The sequence below is a fragment of the Taudactylus pleione genome, unplaced genomic scaffold, assembly GCF_031769625.1.
Source record: "Taudactylus pleione unplaced genomic scaffold, aTauple2 ptg000911l, whole genome shotgun sequence".
NCBI lineage: Eukaryota > Metazoa > Chordata > Amphibia > Anura > Myobatrachidae > Taudactylus > Taudactylus pleione.
This window is the reverse complement of record NW_028285312.1, coordinates 1351170-1369587: the sequence shown is the minus strand read 5'-3', so window position 1 is coordinate 1369587 and position 18418 is coordinate 1351170. Positions and strand designations below refer to the sequence as shown.

Here is an 18418-nt window from a genome sequence, read left to right as displayed (position 1 = left end):
AATAGGGTTCATGAATGTAAAAGTTCTGCAAACCCAGCTGCTAGTACATTGCTACATTCTGGTTTGTAAATGTGGCAACATGCAGGTTCCACATAGCACTTCAGCTATAGGGGTCTATTTACTAAGCAGTGTTAGGAGACAGAGTGGAAAGTGATGAGGTACCAGCCAATCAGCTCCCAACTGTCATTTTTCAAACACAGCCTGTGAGATGGCAGTTGGGAGCTGATTTCTTATCACTTTCCACTGTCTCCTAACACTGCTTAGTAAATAGACCCCTTAATCTGTAAATATGCGCGTTTCCCATTGAATGGTGATGACAGATACATGGATTGCTGACTGATTTTCCATGATGCCGTGTTATAGCTTTTCTGCTGCAGGTTATTCCTACGCTGCTGTTTTTTATATTACCTCTTGTTTTGTCTTAGTCCTGCTTTGACTGTGGTGCTAAGAATCCTAGCTGGGCCAGTATCACCTATGGAGTGTTTCTATGCATCGATTGCTCGGGCATACACAGGTCTCTGGGCGTTCATCTCAGTTTCATCAGGTGAGTGACGATAGATGCAACAGGTAGACCGGCGCTGTGTGACGTTAACCTGGGACCATATGTAGTGGGTTTCTAAGCATATTCGGCATCATTTTGACTTCGTGTCTCTGCCCAGATGTGATAATGGGATGTTGACTTTGATGTCTCACCAACAGGTCAACTGAGCTGGATTCCAACTGGAGCTGGTTTCAGTTGAGGTGTATGCAAGTTGGAGGCAATGCCAATGCAGTAAGTACCTCTTGGTTGGGACGTTTGTTGGCAAGGGCTTCTTGTCTCATTTTGCAGATAATCTAGTCTTCATTTTAGCTTCCTGCACCTGTCACAACCCGTGCAGTTGCTCTTTCCTGCCTGGGGTGTCGCTCTCTGCTCTGGTGCTTCTAGCACACTCAGCTGATTCAACAAACTGCTGAGATACAGACCAGAGTGTGTCAGAAGCACCAGAACAGAGAGCGACACCCCCAGGCAGGAAAGAGCAACTGCACGGGTTGTGACATGTGCAGGAAGCTAGTATGAAGACTATAATGGTTTATAAGCTTTCATTTGTTATCGATACGTTTGCTGATCTGCATTTGTAGACCGTTTTGTTGTGCTCTTGCAGAACGCGTTCTTCCACCAGCATGGCTGCACCACCAACGACACAAATGCCAAGTACAACAGTCGTAGCGCTCAGATGTACCGGGAGAAGATCCGGCAACTGGCCACCACCGCCATGTCTAAACATGACGCTGAAGTGAGTGCTCTTTAAGGGACTTTCCGCTCCTACATCGATCATTGTAAAAGAAGTAATTGGTACTTATAACAGTTTCGTCTGGCACATACATAAAGCTATAGATTATTAATGGTGAACAAGCAGGAAATCCGGCATCACCAGACACCATAACAAATTTAGGTGATGCCGCTCCAGCCTCCTAGGACCCCAGCTTGGCCAACCAGAAGTATTGGAGCTTGTTCTGTCACTGCAATGAGCGTTCTAGCATTTTTTTCCTTATTTTGTTTATGGGGGGCGCTGTTTCATTGGTGTTTATGGCTGAGGCTTAATTAACAAGAATTCTCTAAACAGCGGCTGCTGTCACTCCCTCAGGGAGTCCTGTTCTTATTAATATTTATAGAAAGTGGTAAATAATCTGTGGTTATAAGTTTGGGTCTGTTGTTTTCAATGAAGACCTTACTTAATGTTCTCGGTTGAGATGGCAGCCTTCTGTTGCTGAAGAAAGCCTGAACGCTTTTAATACATCATGATTGTTAAATACCAGCAAGTTTCTGAGGTTTAAATTAAATGCTGCATTTACCAAAAATCAGTGATGGGAGCGTTTATTACCGGCTATGTGTTATACACGTGCGCTATGTGAACGTAGGCGTGCATTGGTTATGTGTACTGACGGGAGCTGTATAGTGCCTGTGCTGTTCTCCTCTCTAGCTTTGGATAGACGGCATGAATTGTTCCCTTGCAAACTCGCCAGAGAAGAAGGAATCCGACTTTTTTGCTGAGCTAACCCAGGTATGCTCTATAATTCCTATCATTAATGAGCTAAAAGTGTAACTGTCTCTTACATAGCACAGGCTGACAGTTAGTGTTGGCTATAGTCATGGGAATGCAATTCACTAGGCACTTCTGGCATCGCAGAGGCATGAGGCACTTAGGGCCTTAGCTGTCAGTGTAGGCCACATTCTCATTGGTTTAGCTCTGAGTAGGTGATGGATACACTTGGAAAAGTCTAACTGTATTGTTTTGTAGTCTTCCAGCTCCTGGGAGGCAGCACCAGTAGTAGAACCAATATCGGACACACGCCCACCAGCAGCAAAACTACCCACCGGTGCCCCTGCAAGCAGCGAGACACCTTGTAAGTGTATACTCTGCTTTTGTAACGGTGCCTCTCTGCTGTCCTGCCTAATACTCATTATTGGTCTTGCAGGTGCTGAGTCTGGTCCCTGTGTTGATCATCTCAGCACATCACCCAAAGCTACACTGGGTAAGGGAGTCGTCTCTGTCCTTATCCCTTCTCATTTTTATTTGCGGCTGTCATTTTGAGTGACTCAGAGATCCCATATCAGGCCGCTGAGATCAGGAGTGGGATTTCGGACCAGCATACGAGTCACTGTAACATTATAGAATGGCTCATTTAACAGGTTTAGCCGCATAAGTGTTGTGTGGCCTTTGTAGTGTGGTGGAAGAGGCACAGATACATAAAGTTGGCCTTACCGCTACATTTGTTTAGAATTGAAATTTGTTGACTCAACACAGACCAGTAATGTCTGAATGCTAATCCCAAAGTACTGGTCATTTGTATTGTGCTCTGGGGGAAGAGAGGGGACTAAGGGCCTGATTCAGAGCCGGACGCTCTTTGAGAGCACTCGCTATGAATCACGGCGTCCCTTTTTTTTTATTTTAAAGACAGCCTTCTGGCCGCTCGCATAGCTGTGGGTGACCACCCACAGCTTATGCGAGCGGCCAGGTGATGGTCGCGATGGTCAAGACCATCGCGACCATCGGGCTAGCGACGAGACCCTTGTGGTAGGGTCTCCTGGTCGCAAGCCCCAGGGGATTTCCTGCTCTAATAGAGCAGGAAGTCCACCTACTGACATCACGAGTGATGTCAGTAGGGCTGTCCACAAACGGCAGGGCTGCCCACAAACACCTCCGTCTGCTCAGCCACCCCCCCTGGCCGCCCCAAAAACGTGGCAAGCTGTCAATCACCATCGTCAACTGCCCCGCTTTGGTGCGAGACCCGTAACGACACAGCGCCCTTCGCTGGCCGGTCTCGCGCACGCTGGAGCCGGCTCCAGCATGCGCAGTGGGGGACCATCGACCCGCTTGCGAGCGCTGTGCGTTCGCAAGCGGGTCTGAATCAGACCATAAGTTCCCAGAATGTCACATCTCGTCCTGCCGGCACTACTGTAATTAGCCGATATGCGAGTCCATGGTAGACCATGAAATAAGTTATTGCGGATGAACTGGCACACCTTCTAAACCTTGTTTGGTCTGGGCACTAAAGGATAAAACACAGTGGACATAAACGTTAAACGCAGCATGTTGTCACATTTAACAAGATTGTTCTCGTATGTCAAGTTGAAGATACAGTTGTGTGTTGGTAATGAATTCCCATAACCAGTTTCAGGCGGCATGTATACTATAGAGCAGTGAGAGCTATATGGAATTATTAGGGGCCTGTCTGTAAGTGCCTCCATGAGACGTGCATGACATTTCTGAGAAGACACAAATCATTAACGCCATATTGCACCTACTCCTAGTACATCTGTGTTCTCTGTCCCTTGTAATCTAATCAGGGAATTTTGTTGAAGCCACGTGTTATTCTGATTGGCATCTGACGCCCCTTCTGTGTGTTTACATCCAGTTAGCATATAGCATATATCGAGCACAAGAAAGAGGACATAAAGGGGATTTATTTCTGGTCATGATGATCTTGTGACCGCAATGCTGCCTGCTGTCCAACACTGAAGTGCATAAACCCTCATGCAATTTTTACATTAACCTCAGATTTAACAGGGTGGGGATAATCACCTAGCATTGGAAACAAGAGGGTCCACTTAATCCGTAGCATTGTTTTGTACACAACCTCATGCCTCCGGTGGTGGTGCTGTCCTGTCCCGGTGAAGTGATAGGCAGAGTTTGTTTAGCACACAAAAGGCTGTCTGCACGAACTGTTTGAGTGAATGAATCCACAGCTATCTGCAGTATATGCAGTTTGGAATGATAAACCAGCTTTCCATCCTGCCATATTGCACAAGCGCCACTCTTTCTAGGATACTATGTTTCCCTCTTCTTGACACCCTTCTTCTACAAAGCTTTGCCAAGACCAATCAGACATATAGATATCACAATCCTTTTGTTAAAATGTCTTATACACAACATATTAACAAGGACTATCCTTTTTTTTATACACAATAATACCCACATCCGTCCAATGAGAGGAGTGAAGCAGTGGGGCTTTTGTTTCTCTTCTGAACCATTAGACTGAAGTCCATAAACCTGATCACCAGGTGTTTGTTAGTTTGCTTTTATATTACGTGCAATATGCTGCTGCGCACATCACTCAGAATTACGGTAACTCAACATCACAAATTTTATTGCGCACTTCTATGGGGTGCGAGGGGTAAAAACTGATGTTGGTGGTGACAAGTTGATGGGAAAATGGTTGAAAACCGGAAATTTACGGCGATCGCTCAGAGTTGAAATTTCCCCTTAATGTCAAAATAAGATAGGCGTCTTGTATGCACTATAATATCGGGTCAGATAATGGTAAAAGCAGAGCGTTTTCTTTACTATTACCCTACCACATCACAGAGTGGAAGGAACGGACGTAATTGTTATCCCACCTACCTGTATTTATAGCGCAGTAATTCTGGCAGGTTGAAAATACAGTGCAGCATGCCATTCCAGGGAATTGCAAAGGTTATATCGCCTTACCGTCTACGGTTCTGCAGAACGGCTTATTCCGCTGCTAAGATGGAAGTTTCTGCCACCCTGCTCATGTCCAAGCAAATGTTCATGCATCCACTATAAAGTGTTTGTTTGGAAATGAAGGTCTTACATATTTTATTCAGTATTTAAGTGTGTTTGCCTCTTATTGTTTCTTGCAATGGGTATAAAATGCATCCAATATGTAGTATTCAATCTAGCACCCAGCACCTGTCACAACCTGTTGCAGTTCCTCTTTCCTCACCGGGGTGGTCACTCTCTGCTCTGGTGTTTCTAGCACACACTGGTCTGTATCTCAGACGTTTGTTGCATTAGCTGAGTGTGCTAGAAGCACCAGAGCAGAGAGCGACACCCCAGGCAGGAAAGAGGAACTGCACGGGTTGTGACAGGTGCAGGGTGCTAGAATGAACACTAAATATGCTCTTTCCCCAAATAATTGGGAAACCACCCAAATAAAGTAGACGGGGGCTGGCTTTTCCACAGCCGCGTTCCTGTTACTAGACAGCTCTTGTGTCCCCTACATCTACTGAGCGTACATACGTGTTCCCTTTCTTCCTTAGACCTGGCCATGTGCCTTTCTGACCAGAAGCTGACCCCCAGCACAGGTGACCAGATGGTGACTGATTGGCCGGCTCTGGCTGCGTGTGCTTGGCATGTCTGTGCATTTTGTTAGCCTGGAGGTGCCTGAGCCTAGATTGTCATGTCACCCGTAAGACGGGGCTGCACATCGGTGACTTTTGCTGTTGCAATATGGACCGTTCTGATTCCTATGGCATAATCCACGCATTGATCTAAATGGAGCTACACATGGGTAATGCCGATGGGTCCCTGTTGCCGGTGCGAAGTCGCCCATGTGTACCCATCCTACGGTGACTTTGTGCACAGCAAGACGTACTCCTTCTGTGCCGGATCCTGCGGTACTAACCTTAGATGGTTTCTTGCACGGGGTACACTGCAGTGCTGGCACTCTGCCCTTTGTATCCTAACACCGAATGCATGCCTGTCACAGCCCTGTCCTACTTATGCCACTTTCTTCTAGAAGTGAAACCATCTCTCATTGGGAAGAAGAAACCCGCAGCTGCTAAGAAAGGGGTGAGTATCTTTATATGAATGGAGACCCCTGGCGCGTGCGTCATGGGATGGCATCGCTCACATTGCCCTGTCTTCCAGCTGGGTGCCAAGAAAGGACTCGGTGCCCAGAAAGTGAGCAGTCAGAGTTTCAGTGAGATCGAGCGACGGGCACAGGTGACGGAGAAGCTAAGGGAGCAGCAGGCCGCGGAGCTACGGAAAGAAGCAGAAGAGTCCCTGTAAGTATTCCGGTTACCCCCCCCCCCTCTCATTTTGTGCGCGCACAGCTCCACGGTCTCACTCATACTCTCCGTCTAGCGTCTCCTCCATGAGACTGGCCTACCACGAGCTCCAGATAGACCGGAAGAAGGAGGAGAAGAAGCTGCAGAACCTGGAAGGGAAGAAGAGAGAGCAGGCTGAGCGGTTGGGTATGGGCTTGGCGTCCCGCAGGTATGTAATATGTGCATTCTCTTATACACAGTACCGTACCTTTACTATAGCACATAAACTCTTACAGGTCATTGGGGCACAGAATCCTCTCTTTGTACTTGTTTTATGTGTACTAAAAACATATAGTAAGCACATTGTCATGGTGACCAGGCAAATCTAGATTCAGGATCTGGTGAAGGTTCTATTACTGCCCTCACAAAGTGGAGGAAGTCCTATTGTGGGCTGTACCAATGTTTCTGAGACTGAATCCCATTGATACTCATTAGGATCCATTGTCCTCAATCAGTGAGTGTTGGATGAGCCAGCAGAACGGCTGCCTCTCCTGGCTATAGGTGGCCAGTTCAATTTACTACGTACTGATTTTTATTTTATTTTTTTATCAGCGTTATCTTTTGTATAAACTTTATTTAAATTTCTCATGCAGTCATTTCTTTGTTTTTACAGTTCGATCTCACACTCTGTTCTGACGGAGATGCAGGTGATTGAGCAGGAGACGCCCGTCGCTACGAAATCCTCCCGTTCTCAGCTGGACCTCCTGGAAGATGCCAGCTTTACCGCTGGTCCCCCTAAGTACGTGTCCAGTTTACAGCATGTTGCACTATAGAATGTGTTCTGTTAAGAACTGGGCAGGAGAATTTCTCATTTATTGTGACCTTTGTGACGGTTTTACCTCTATTGTGGGTTTCCTGGAGGCTGACTGGGTTTTTTTACTCCTCAGATACAAAGACAACCCATTCTCGCTAGGAGAAGGCTTTAGCTCACAGTGGGAAACTGAGACCTCAACATGGGGGTCCGTGGATAAAGGCGAGGACGAGCGTGAGGTGACCATCTCTAGTATTCAACCAGCACGAGACAGGTGAGTGTTCTGCTTTCTGGTGACGCTTTGGCTTTCAGGCGCATTGGGCCTGGTTCAGCGTCACACACCAAGAAGCCGCATTGTGCACTCGGATATAAATACGGATCTTCCTCTCTATCCAGAGTTTACTTCATTGCCCCTATACATCTGCCCGTGTGTGCGCAACGGTCATCATTACCGGCGCACATTTGTACCAGCCTTATTCTTTGTGCAAAAGATACGTCTGTAGTCAACGTGTATCTGCATTGTCCAACAGCCCACACTTCTGTCTCTGCGCTCGTGGCACGCTTAACTTACGTGCTGCCCAGTGAGACTCAAGTGGCGATGGTGCTGACTGGCGTGCAACTCTGATTAGTCTGCAGAGAGGCATAACTATGCCCCGGGCACCATTGGACGCAAGGGCAGTGCCAAAAATTGCGAATGCGCCTGCTTTGCGTGCAGCTTTGAATGAGGCCCACGGTATGCATAGGATATCACAGCTGGCTGCGCAGTCGCGGCGTACAGAATGCCGGCATTCGCGATACAGATACCGGGATCCCGATGGGTGAAATACAGACTCCTGCAGGTAAGTAAACGAACCCTAACCCACCTTTCCTGCAACGTAACCCTATCCCTCCGCTCTTGCAGCCTAACCCTAACTGTCACCCTAGTGCCTAACCCTAAACCTTGCCCTAAAACTTACCTTCAGGATCTTATAACGGACATTTTGCATGGCAGGGATCATTGCCATGCAAAACGTCGAATGTCGAGGGCAGGGGTGAAGGGCACAATCTGGCATTGAGTAATATTGGGGGCACATATGTTGTGTTTCATTAGCAGAAGTATATGTGTTGCTGACCAGTAAACCATGTGTCCATCCACCACAGACCTGCTAACCGGAGAAAACCAGAGACCACTCCAACCCCAGAGTCCAGCGAAGCACGCATGAAATTTGCTAGCGCCAAAGCCATCTCCTCGGACATGTTCTTTGGGAGAGAGCAGGATGCTGAGGTGAGCCCACTGCACACGCGTCCTTGTATCTTCTCAGAGGAAGGGAAGGAAACCGAGTTTTGTTTTTTATATTTTCAAAAGTCATTGTGTACTTGTGGGATTTGGTAAAGACCTTCTATATTTATACGGTGTGAGCTGGCCATGGGACACGGCTATGTGGATAAACTGTTTTGTAATGTTACATCAATGTTACCCCTTTTGGGTTTTTTTTTTAGAGATCACAGTTCCCATCACTATCTGATCTGGATCCGCCATCAAATTGCAGCTAATTGGCACAACCTGTCCTTGGCTGATCACAGTAACCACAATAGCCCCGTGTGATCCGATGGCTCACTAGGAACATAGCAACTAGATCCATTTATCTTGTTCACCCACTTTATTATAGAACAAAAAAAAAGTAGGCAAATAATTATCAACGGGGGTCATATTCTCAAAGACCAGTTAATAAAACAAGTGGTTGAGGCACCCAGTTATCTGCTACTCTGAGAAGTAAGACGAGAGGCCTCGAAGTCATTCATTAACTGAAGTTGCATCTGGTTGGGGAGGATGAATGGTAGGAAAAGGTTTAGATGTGTGATAATACAATTAGCAGGGGAGGGCTACACGGAGCCTCCAATGTGGGTTCTTCTACCTGGGCTCAACTTTTTAATACAGTATTAAAGTTTCTCATTCATTGATGGGATTCTGGGACGATTAAGCAGTTCTAACTTGCAGGCAGAAGGCTCCAGCTACCTTTCCCCTCTCTATACCATCATTGGGTGCCTGGGATTCAGGCTTTTCCTATAGCTGCCAATTTATCTTTATGTAGCTTATTTAAGAACCAAACCTTCACCTCAGCCCAAGGTGGTCTCCAAGTCTAAATAAGGACATTGTGATACTGTCCTTAGATCTGGGATAATAAGATGGAGGGTGCTTTTCGTTCTCTGGACCACCATAAGGGCACTGATAGTTATGGCCATAAGGCTTGGAAAGTGCACAGGATGGTGACCTCTTGTCCTGTACATTGTTCATAAGAGAGGTTAGATGAATATAAATGTGCCATTGCCTGGTGAGTTACTTACCAGGATTACTTTCTGTTCCTAAAAATGTGGGGGCACATGCACCTGGATCGGTGGGAGCCATTTGGGCAGTGTGGCATGGGGTCTTGGCTGAACAACTGTGCTGCCGCTACCAATGGGTTGGGTACAGGATGCCAGTGCTCGGGATCCCGGTGGTCAGATTCCCAATGCCCCGGCATCCCGACAGGGTTAGGATACTGATACCAGTCGGTAATAGTACATGAATACCCTCCCTCCCTGGTGCCTAAACCTAACCTCCCCGCACCCAAATCTAACCCACCCCACTTAGTGCCTATACCTCCACCTAATGCCTAACCCAACCCTAAAGGGTGCCTGAACCTAACCTTCCCTTCCCTGCACCCTAAACCTAACACTCCCCTCCCCCCTAGTGCCTAACTCTAACCCTCCCCCTACCCTTGCTACTTACTTCCGGGATTCCGATGCTGGTATTCTGAACGCCGGAACCCCAGCGGTCGGGATTATGGCCACATCCCCTACCAATCCCCCTACTTTAGCTTCCAGTGATGCTAGTTTTAGTCACAAGGTTCTGCCATCACACCTTATGTTTTAGGGCATCCCCAGTGTCCCCTCATGGAACGATTGAGAAAATGTGATTTATTAATTTAATTATTTTTAACTTGCCTTAAATCTTGTCCTCTATATCCAGTGGTTACAGTGGGTACCCTCCGTTTACATATGTGCTTGTTTATTTCTTTGTTCTCTCTATTATCCTTCTTAGGGTAATTAGTCTCATTGGGAAACGTGTTCTCTCCCCTCTTACTTATGTCCTTTGTGGCTTTGCTAGAAAAATACAGGCAGCCAATGGGGTGTAGAGGGGGAGGAGCTTAAGCGATTGCTGGTGTTTATAATGTGCCCATCCTCCTGTCAGTGCTCTCTATACCCCAGGGTTAAGAATGTATAGGTTCATTACTGATTATGTTTCTGAAAGTGAAGCTTTCCTTTATAGTAGAGTCTGATTTGACTGAGTGCTGTCTCTTTACTGAATAGACTTTCACCATTTCATACATTTGCACAAAGCCCATGTTTTCCCCCCTAGGACATTGTGTGATTCATTGGCGTGGAAAGCACCAGCCTAATGTCCTTGCACGCACTGCTCGTCTTGCTCAGTCTTTCATAATATATGAGCATTTGCACTGCATGACCGGGTCCTCTGTGCTTTCAGCCATAAACTCCTGTAACCGTTTGTCAGCTGCAACTAGGCAGAGAGCATCTATAAGGCAGCGTCAGGTTTATGTCCCTCTCTCCCACCAACCCTTCTGTAGACTGGTGCTGCCTAAGTTACACTGGGCCCGATCCAGAGATGCCAGCATCTAGGGCTGGTAATGGGGAGTGGTCACAAAAACGCTGGTGCGTGCCTGTCCATTTAAACGTCATTACATGGGCGAGCATAAATTAGCCACTGCGATTTGCATAGGCAGCTCTGCGTGTCAGAAGAGCTTCCGTGGCTGCAACAGGTCAGATCTGCCGCAAGTGTAAGATGGCCGCCGATGTTACCGATGTTTACGTAGGTATGCGTCGTCGCACGCAGGTAAGAAGGCCGCAGTGGGCGTCTTAATGCTCAGGCGATCTTTGCTGACATTAGCATATTTTCACAACTGCGTTGCAAATTAATACGCAGTTCCGTCTCTGAGTTAGGTCCTCTGTACACTTTCAAGCCATGTACTAACAAGATTAGGAAACTGGTGGTTGCTATTGTTTAGAAGGCAAACATGGGAAATATTTTCTGCATCTCCTAGAAGAATTAGAAGTATTTGATTGCTACAACGCGCTTATAATAAGAAAGCCGGGCTGTCCCACTGGTGGATCTCTCTTGTCCAATTTCACCCCACACATGGATAGCTAACGTAGGATGAGATCCTGCCGTTGGTACTCTGGCCGAGCAACTAGACAATGAGGCCCTATTACCGCAGCCAGGAGATGACCACACAAGTGGGACCACAACAAATGTCTTCGTCCAAAACCAACATCTAACTCCATGTCAGATCATTATTTTATTACTTACGATTAGATTATCCCCTGGCTTGTTTGGGTTCACATATTGCAAAATATTTATCCCGTGATTCTTGTAGGATTTCTATTTAATCCGTTTCTAATGTTCTAATCTATGGTCCTGTTTATATGCTGTTCTGCAGCAAGAATTGTCCTGAATGTTGTAGCGCAAAGTCTGAAACTGGAGACAGTCGCACTCAGATGGTGATAAAAGTGAATTGCCCTTTAATATAAAAATACAGGAAATATACCTTTAAACATGAATAGAATAAAAACCAATGAACAAGAGACTTGTGTATATACAATAAGGTACCAGATCGGTTTTACTTTCAAGTTGGTTGATTAGGCCACAATTCAGTCAGTAGATACAGTATTATTATTATTTCTTTGGTTCACACAAACTTCCAGGTGATAGCGAATAGTACAGTTAATAATGAAATTATATGATATATTCCTTTGGTCTACACAAACTTCCATACGATGGCTAAAGTCTCATTCACCAAAGGAAGAAGAAAGTATCACTTGCTATGCATACATGTTCTCGTGGGATTAATGCTGCCTAGCTAACGTAGTTCTGTAATCAGTGTGTTATGCAGGCAGGAGAGTCGCCTATATCTTGATATCTTGCAAATAAATTGTTGATTTCCATTTCCGGAAGTTTTAAAGTTGCCCGAATCATTTAGCTGCGGGAACCCTGCGCGCTAATTATCAGTGGCAGGGATTTTCCTTGCAGTAAAAAAATCCATATAAAAATGCGGAATCGACGGGTCAGCGCATGTTAACCCAGTGTTTACCGCACGGTGAAAAGGCTAATTAATTGAATAGCTGTTCCCCACGCGGCGTGATCAATTAGGTGAGGGGGTAGATCCCACGGCTTATTGAATTCCAGCTCATAATGTTGCATTAAATATTTTAATATTACAGAGGAAATCTGTATGGAGAGATCATAGCTCTCAACATACAAACATGTGACATTGGGTTAAGATGAGCCCCATCCCAAAAAGGGAATCTTGGAGCAAGTCACGGCCCACGTCCAGGTCCGCAGTCTGGGATATGCTGCTTGGCCAGACTACCGGCAGAGTTTTGAAGACTATATGTGTGATAATGACTACGATGTTTCTTCTCCCCACAGTACGAAGCTAGATCCCGCCTGCAGCAGCTGTCCTCTAGCACGTCTATAAGCTCCGCCGACCTCTTTGGAGATGCAGACTCGCTAAACTCAGCAGGTAAGTGCTGTCACTCAACGCGTTCTGCCATGTGTCGTCATAGCCAGGTTAGAGCTATTTATTGCATGGGTTGCTGAGATAGCTTGCATATATTGCACTGGGGAGTGATATCTGTGATACTGTTATCTTTGTTACTGTTATTAGTCTAATGTCCTTGCAATCAGTTAGGAAATTCAAGGTGTGGGATCAGAGACTGCTTTGCAATCTGTCACTTGTGGAAGGCTTTCATGCCCTTTTAAGTTTACTGTTTGGGAAGACACCAAATTAAGCCACTACTTAGGGACCATAAAATAAATAAAATGCATTTAGTTTAGCCATGTTTAGTCCACATAGCGGTAGTACTGTACAAACTGGCATCACCTCCAGTGGGTGTGGTATGGCATGTCGACTGATCAAATCCCGACAGTGAAAGAAGAGTTAAAATGCCGAACAGGGCTCGTAAGTACCCTAACCCTCTCCCTATCCTAACCCTCCCTTAGTGGTGCCTAACCCTAAGACCCCCGGGGTGGTGCCTAACCCTAAGACCCCCGAGGTGGTACCTAAACCCCTCCCTCCCCTCTTCCCCGGTGCCTGGATTCTGTTAAGCGTCGGGATTTAGCCAGCGGTATTATGTCCAGCGGTATGGTGACTACATGACTACTCTATTCCAAGCCTCTGCACCTGAAACATTCCGACGTCTCTTGAAGGTTTTTACTCTGTACTGCACTTTATAAGAATACAGACCATTGGAGATACAGGCGGTGCTTGTACTTTTCTAAGCCCTAGATTGGAGACTGAGCCCAATGTCCTCCCAAATTTGTCACTGAGCCTAATCAAAAGGAATCAAGGACCTTCCACAAGTCGCAGGCTGTAATTGGTTTCAGAAAACACAGAAGGCTTCTAAGGGGGGGGAGAGGGGACTAATCAATTACCCTCGAAGGCAGCCCACAAGCTGCATTTAATGGGGATAAATAAGTTGTTAAAGGGTGAAAAGACCCTGTTAACACACAGGTCCGTGAAATCTTCACGGATCCTATGTGTTAACGGCCGTTAACATGTTAATTTACTAGGCATTAAAAAGGGTCTCTGGGCCAGCACAGACGGTGTAATGGTTAGCGTTGCTGCCTCACAGCACTGAGGTCGTGGGTTCAATTCCCACCATGGCCCTAACTGTGCGGAGTTTGTATATTCTTCCTGTGCTTGCGTGGGTTTCCTCCGGGTGCTCCGGTTTTCTCCCACACTCCAAAAATATACTAGTAAGTTAATTGGCTCCCAGCAAAAAATTAACCCTAGTGTGTATGTGTGTGTGAGCATGTGATAGGGATTATATAGAGTGTAAGCTCCACTGGGGCAGGGACTGATGTGAATGGCCAAATATTCTCTGTAAAGCGATGCGGAATATGTGTGCGCTATATAAATAACTGGTAATAAATAATAAAATAAATAATTGAATACCCCTCTATATATCTAACATTGTTGGCCACGAGGTGCCGGAATAATAGTCTGAATGCTGGCACCTTACGGCCATAGCACCGATTTGAATTTACCCCTAACTGTGCATTGAACATTTTATTAATACGTTGTCCTGATTAGGCCTCATACATAATAACATCTAGCGAGTAGGCTTGGTTGTCTCACAGCTGGAGTCTCCCTAGGTAACGCGCTGCCGTCTGCTGACATCACCAACTTCAAGCAAGGAGTGAAATCTGTTGCAGGGAAGATGGCGGTCCTGGCAAACGGCGTGATGAATTCTCTACAGGTAACACGCACGTCCCGTCCGTCCCCCCACCCACCCGCTCTGACCGCTTTGTGTAATGTAGAAGAAATGTTCACAATCTGCTTTTCCTCCCCCATAGGATCGATACAGCTCCTATTAACTCCTCAAGGAAGAGGAACTATCTCTATAGCATCTTCCCCATGTAGCCATCGGATAAGGGCTGGCGAGTTGGAGGGGCCAGAAAAAGAGAACGCAATGTGTCTATCGAGCTGGTGGCGAATGCCCTCCCTTTTTCATTTTAGAAAATGGCCGCTTCACCTCAGAATTCCTAAATTTGTAACACGGTATCCGCTACAGGAGCACGTCTCTCCTCACATACAGTGTGCTTGTGCCCATCAGCTGCTCCTGACTTCCCCGGAGGCTCCTGTTGCTCTTCCTCCCCGCCAGGGACACCTGGAGACGCTGCTTTTAACTTGCGTGTTAGTGCGAATTGACTATATGGGGTCTGCTTTGCAGAACCTCTCTAACGTAAATGAAGTAAGTGTGTGTGTGTGTGTGTGTGTGTGTCGCGTTTCCTGAATGCTGCGGGCAGGATGTGACATTAATATGAATGAATGTGGTAGAGAAGACGTTGGGCACCTCATTCTAGAAAAATGACGACTGTTACTGTCTGGATGAGGCCGCGCATCTCTTATGGCTGAGGTATCCTATTATCCGCTTTATTAACGTCTCTGTATGAGTTTTCGTGACTTGAATTATTTGTGTCTGGACGAGTGGACCTGACTGGGAATTGAGTAGTTGTGTTTTCAGAAACTTCGCAGTCCCTGGTATGGCGGGAGAGACTCACTACAGACTGGTTGCATGAGTATTTATTTTGTTGTCTCTCGGTGCACTGGTGGCTGCCTACCAGCGGTGCAAGGTTGGGCATGGTAATTACTCTGAGCTTACATGCCCCTTGGAACATCACATACAGTGTTGACCCGATAAAAATGAATAAAGATACTGAGGCACAACGGCTCCCTTGTCTAATTTTCTTCGGTATGAGAACAAGCTATGAAAGTTGTCCCATGTGCTGGCTGCTTTCTATACTAATTTAATAAGAACGTTGTGTCTGTCTGTTTATTCCAAGCTGGCGCAAAAACTACAGAACTAATTCTCATGAAAATGTAAATTGTGTAGTGGAAATAACCTGCACTTAGTTTCATCTCAATCCGTCAAGTTAAAGTTGAACAATAATAAAAAAACAAATTTACATAATCAATGCAAGAGATAGGTGTGGCACCATGTGCGCTGCCGGTAAGGGGGGAGAGAGAGGGGCTTTGGGCCCAGGTTCAATAGGATAGGCTACATAACAGTCTGTGCACAGGGCACACAGTGACATTGGTGTGAGTGGTGGGTGAATAGGATAGGTTACATAGCAGTCTGCACAGGGCACACAGTGACATTGGTGTGAGTGGTGGATGAATAGGATAGGTTACATAACAGTCTGTGCACAGGGCACACAGTGACATTGGTGTGAGTGGTGGGTGAATAGGATGGGCTACATAGCAGTCTGTGCACAGGGCACACAGTGACATTGGTGTGAGTGGTGGGTGAATAGGATAGGCTACATAGCAGTCTGTGCACAGGGCACACAGTGACATTGGTGTGAGTGGTGGGTGAATAGGATAGGTTACATAACAGTCTGCACAGGGCACACAGTGACATTGGTGTGAGTGGTGGGTGAATAGGATGGGCTACATAGCAGTCTGTGCACAGGGCACACAGTGACATTGGTGTGAGTGGTTGGTGAATAGGATAGGCTACATAGCAGTCTGTGCACAGGGCACACAGTGACATTGGTGTGAGTAGGATAGGCTACATGCACAGGGAACACGGTGACATTGGTGTGAGTGGCGGGTGGCGCTGCTGCCACCAGTCTGTATAGCGTTGCTGGTCTCGTCGGCCATTCCGGCAGTGAGGCCCCTATATAAAGCAATGCAACTAGAGCACCTTAAACAAAAAACATATTGCAGAAGTGATTACATCTTGGGCGAAGCCGCGGGCAACAGCTAGTAAGGAATAAAACCACTGTAATATCAGTTTTGGGTGGAGTATCAAAATAAAAACCCTTCCTAAAATACTACATACCTGGGGGTCCGGTGTTCACGCAGTCTGGTGGGTCCTCTAATGTCTTGTTGCCCACCACAGCCTTGCGCATCTGGTCGCTCCTATAGTAGTGAGTCATTGGTGGTCAACCTGTTACCAATTTGAAAAACAAAAATGGTTCTGCAACTCACTGGACTCTTCTTTTCCTGGACTGTAGAGCCTTACTGATGGGTAGTACATCCGTACCATGACTGTGCCTCCGTTCTGATCCTGATGAGCTTACTGTATAGTGCTGAGCATGTCAGCTGCTAGGAAAATAATATTTTGGCATATTATAAAAGAGATCTCATGTCTGTGGGACCGATCTGCCTAAACAATAGGAAAACAAAATAAAAGGGAGGAATTCTGGGATTTATTTTTGTTATTGCCATGGTCAACTGAGAGGACCCTAAGCACAAACTGCTTCTGAAGTACTGCTGTATAAACGGGGGGACTACCAGATGACTGCCCTGCACAACGCTTCAGGCAATGGTTCAGTGGCATCTACCTGGGTTAGAGGATTACTCTGTGGGAACAGCAAATCACCATTAGCGTGGACGGGATGTAGTCATGTGACCAGCAGCCGCAAGGCCAACGGTTACATTCCCGACAGCGGGTTGCGATTTATGATAGGAGTGAAAATACCAACGCCTATCATCCCAACGCCGAGGACGACATCCCGAAAGAAGGTAAGTCCGGGGTGCCCTTAGTGTTAGCCGCAGGGGGGGGATTAGGGTTAGGCACCCCCAGGGACAGGTTAGGTTTAGGGAGCGGTAAGGGGGGGCTAGGGTTAGGCACCACTAAGGGAGGGTTAGGGGGGGACAAGGGAGGTGAGGGTACTTACCTGCCTCTGTCGGGCATCCGCTGTTAGGATTTGAACCGGCATTTCAATCTCATTCCAGCGCGGACAACAGCTGCAAAAAAAATAATCTTACTGCCAGAGTTAATATTACGCCACATTGTAACCATTAGTTAGTGACGATATTAATGTCTTGTGGCAGCATAGCAGAGCCTATTTTCACAGTGGGTGGTAGGCACATCCTCTCTACACTCCGTCCCCTGATTATGGTGCTCCCCCTGTCATATATTTTTCTAGATTCGCCACTGGACGTGGACGTACTCTTCCACAAAAAAGAAGAACCCATATTACTCCTTCAACCACTAGGGGACACTGGGGGCTTCATGACAGTGGGCATAGATGTCTGCTAACCGGGAGCTGGCACCTCCCCCTCTATACACCCCTACAAACCAGTCTTAGTATTGTGCCCAAGGGAGCTGGTCATACTTTGGGCTTCTCCTCAGGGCATAGTTTAGTTTAACAGATAGCATATTCTGTAATAACCTAATTCAAGTATTGAGGACAGGATGGGCAGCTGGTTGCCCCTGCCAGTCTGCGATGATGGAGTTGCCGGGGGAACTCTATCACAGCTACTTGCGGCTCGCGCATAGGTCCTTGGCTACGGACACCACTGTCTCCGGGGTATACCAGGAGGCACTGTCCCCCATTAGCCTCACCGGCAGCCTCGGCAGTTATTGTTAGTATTATCCTGGCTCCCCGATTGAAGGTCGACGGTCAGAGGGTCGACTGGTAATGAGGTTGACAGGTATGAAGGTCGACATGGTCATTAGGTCGACACACAGTCTACATGTAAATGGTCGACACTCATAGTCGATATGCAAATGGTTGTCACATGTCGGCACATGGTCGACATGCGAATGGCCGACGCCGGACGACACTCGCATAGTCGACATGCAAATGACCGACACAGGTCGACCATTTTCATGTCGTTTATATATGTTTTGGGGTTTTTTTGCCCTAATCTTTATTCCTATCTCTCCTCTTGCTGCCTAACCCTAACCGTCGGTGTAAGTGCCTGACACTGACCCTAAAAAAAAAAAAAAAAAAGTCGACCATTTGAATATGTGTCGACCTTCATACCTGTCGACGTTGTTAC

At 46.7% G+C, this 18418-nt stretch overlaps 1 protein-coding gene across 4 annotated transcripts; it reads left to right on the top strand.

The window, feature by feature from the left end:
• Nucleotides 1–398: 398 nt before the first annotated feature.
• Nucleotides 399–15349, top strand: ARFGAP2 (ARF GTPase activating protein 2). 4 transcript variants are annotated; one of them, XM_088459468.1, is made up of 16 exons: nt 399–544; nt 700–772; nt 1143–1274; nt 1962–2042; nt 2280–2385; nt 2458–2514; nt 5543–5587; nt 6022–6074; nt 6153–6289; nt 6369–6500; nt 6945–7070; nt 7219–7356; nt 8223–8346; nt 12547–12640; nt 14275–14378; nt 14476–15349. In XM_088459468.1, the coding sequence occupies exons 2-16, from the start codon at nt 746–748 to the stop codon at nt 14494–14496; spliced, it is 1377 nt and encodes a 458-aa protein (XP_088315594.1). In that variant the 5' UTR covers nt 399–544; nt 700–745; the 3' UTR covers nt 14497–15349. The 4 variants fall into 4 exon arrangements, with proteins under 4 accessions (XP_088315594.1, XP_088315597.1, XP_088315596.1 ...); XM_088459471.1 differs by lacking the exon at nt 1962–2042; XM_088459470.1 differs by lacking the exon at nt 2458–2514.
• Nucleotides 15350–18418: the final 3069 nt, after the last annotated feature.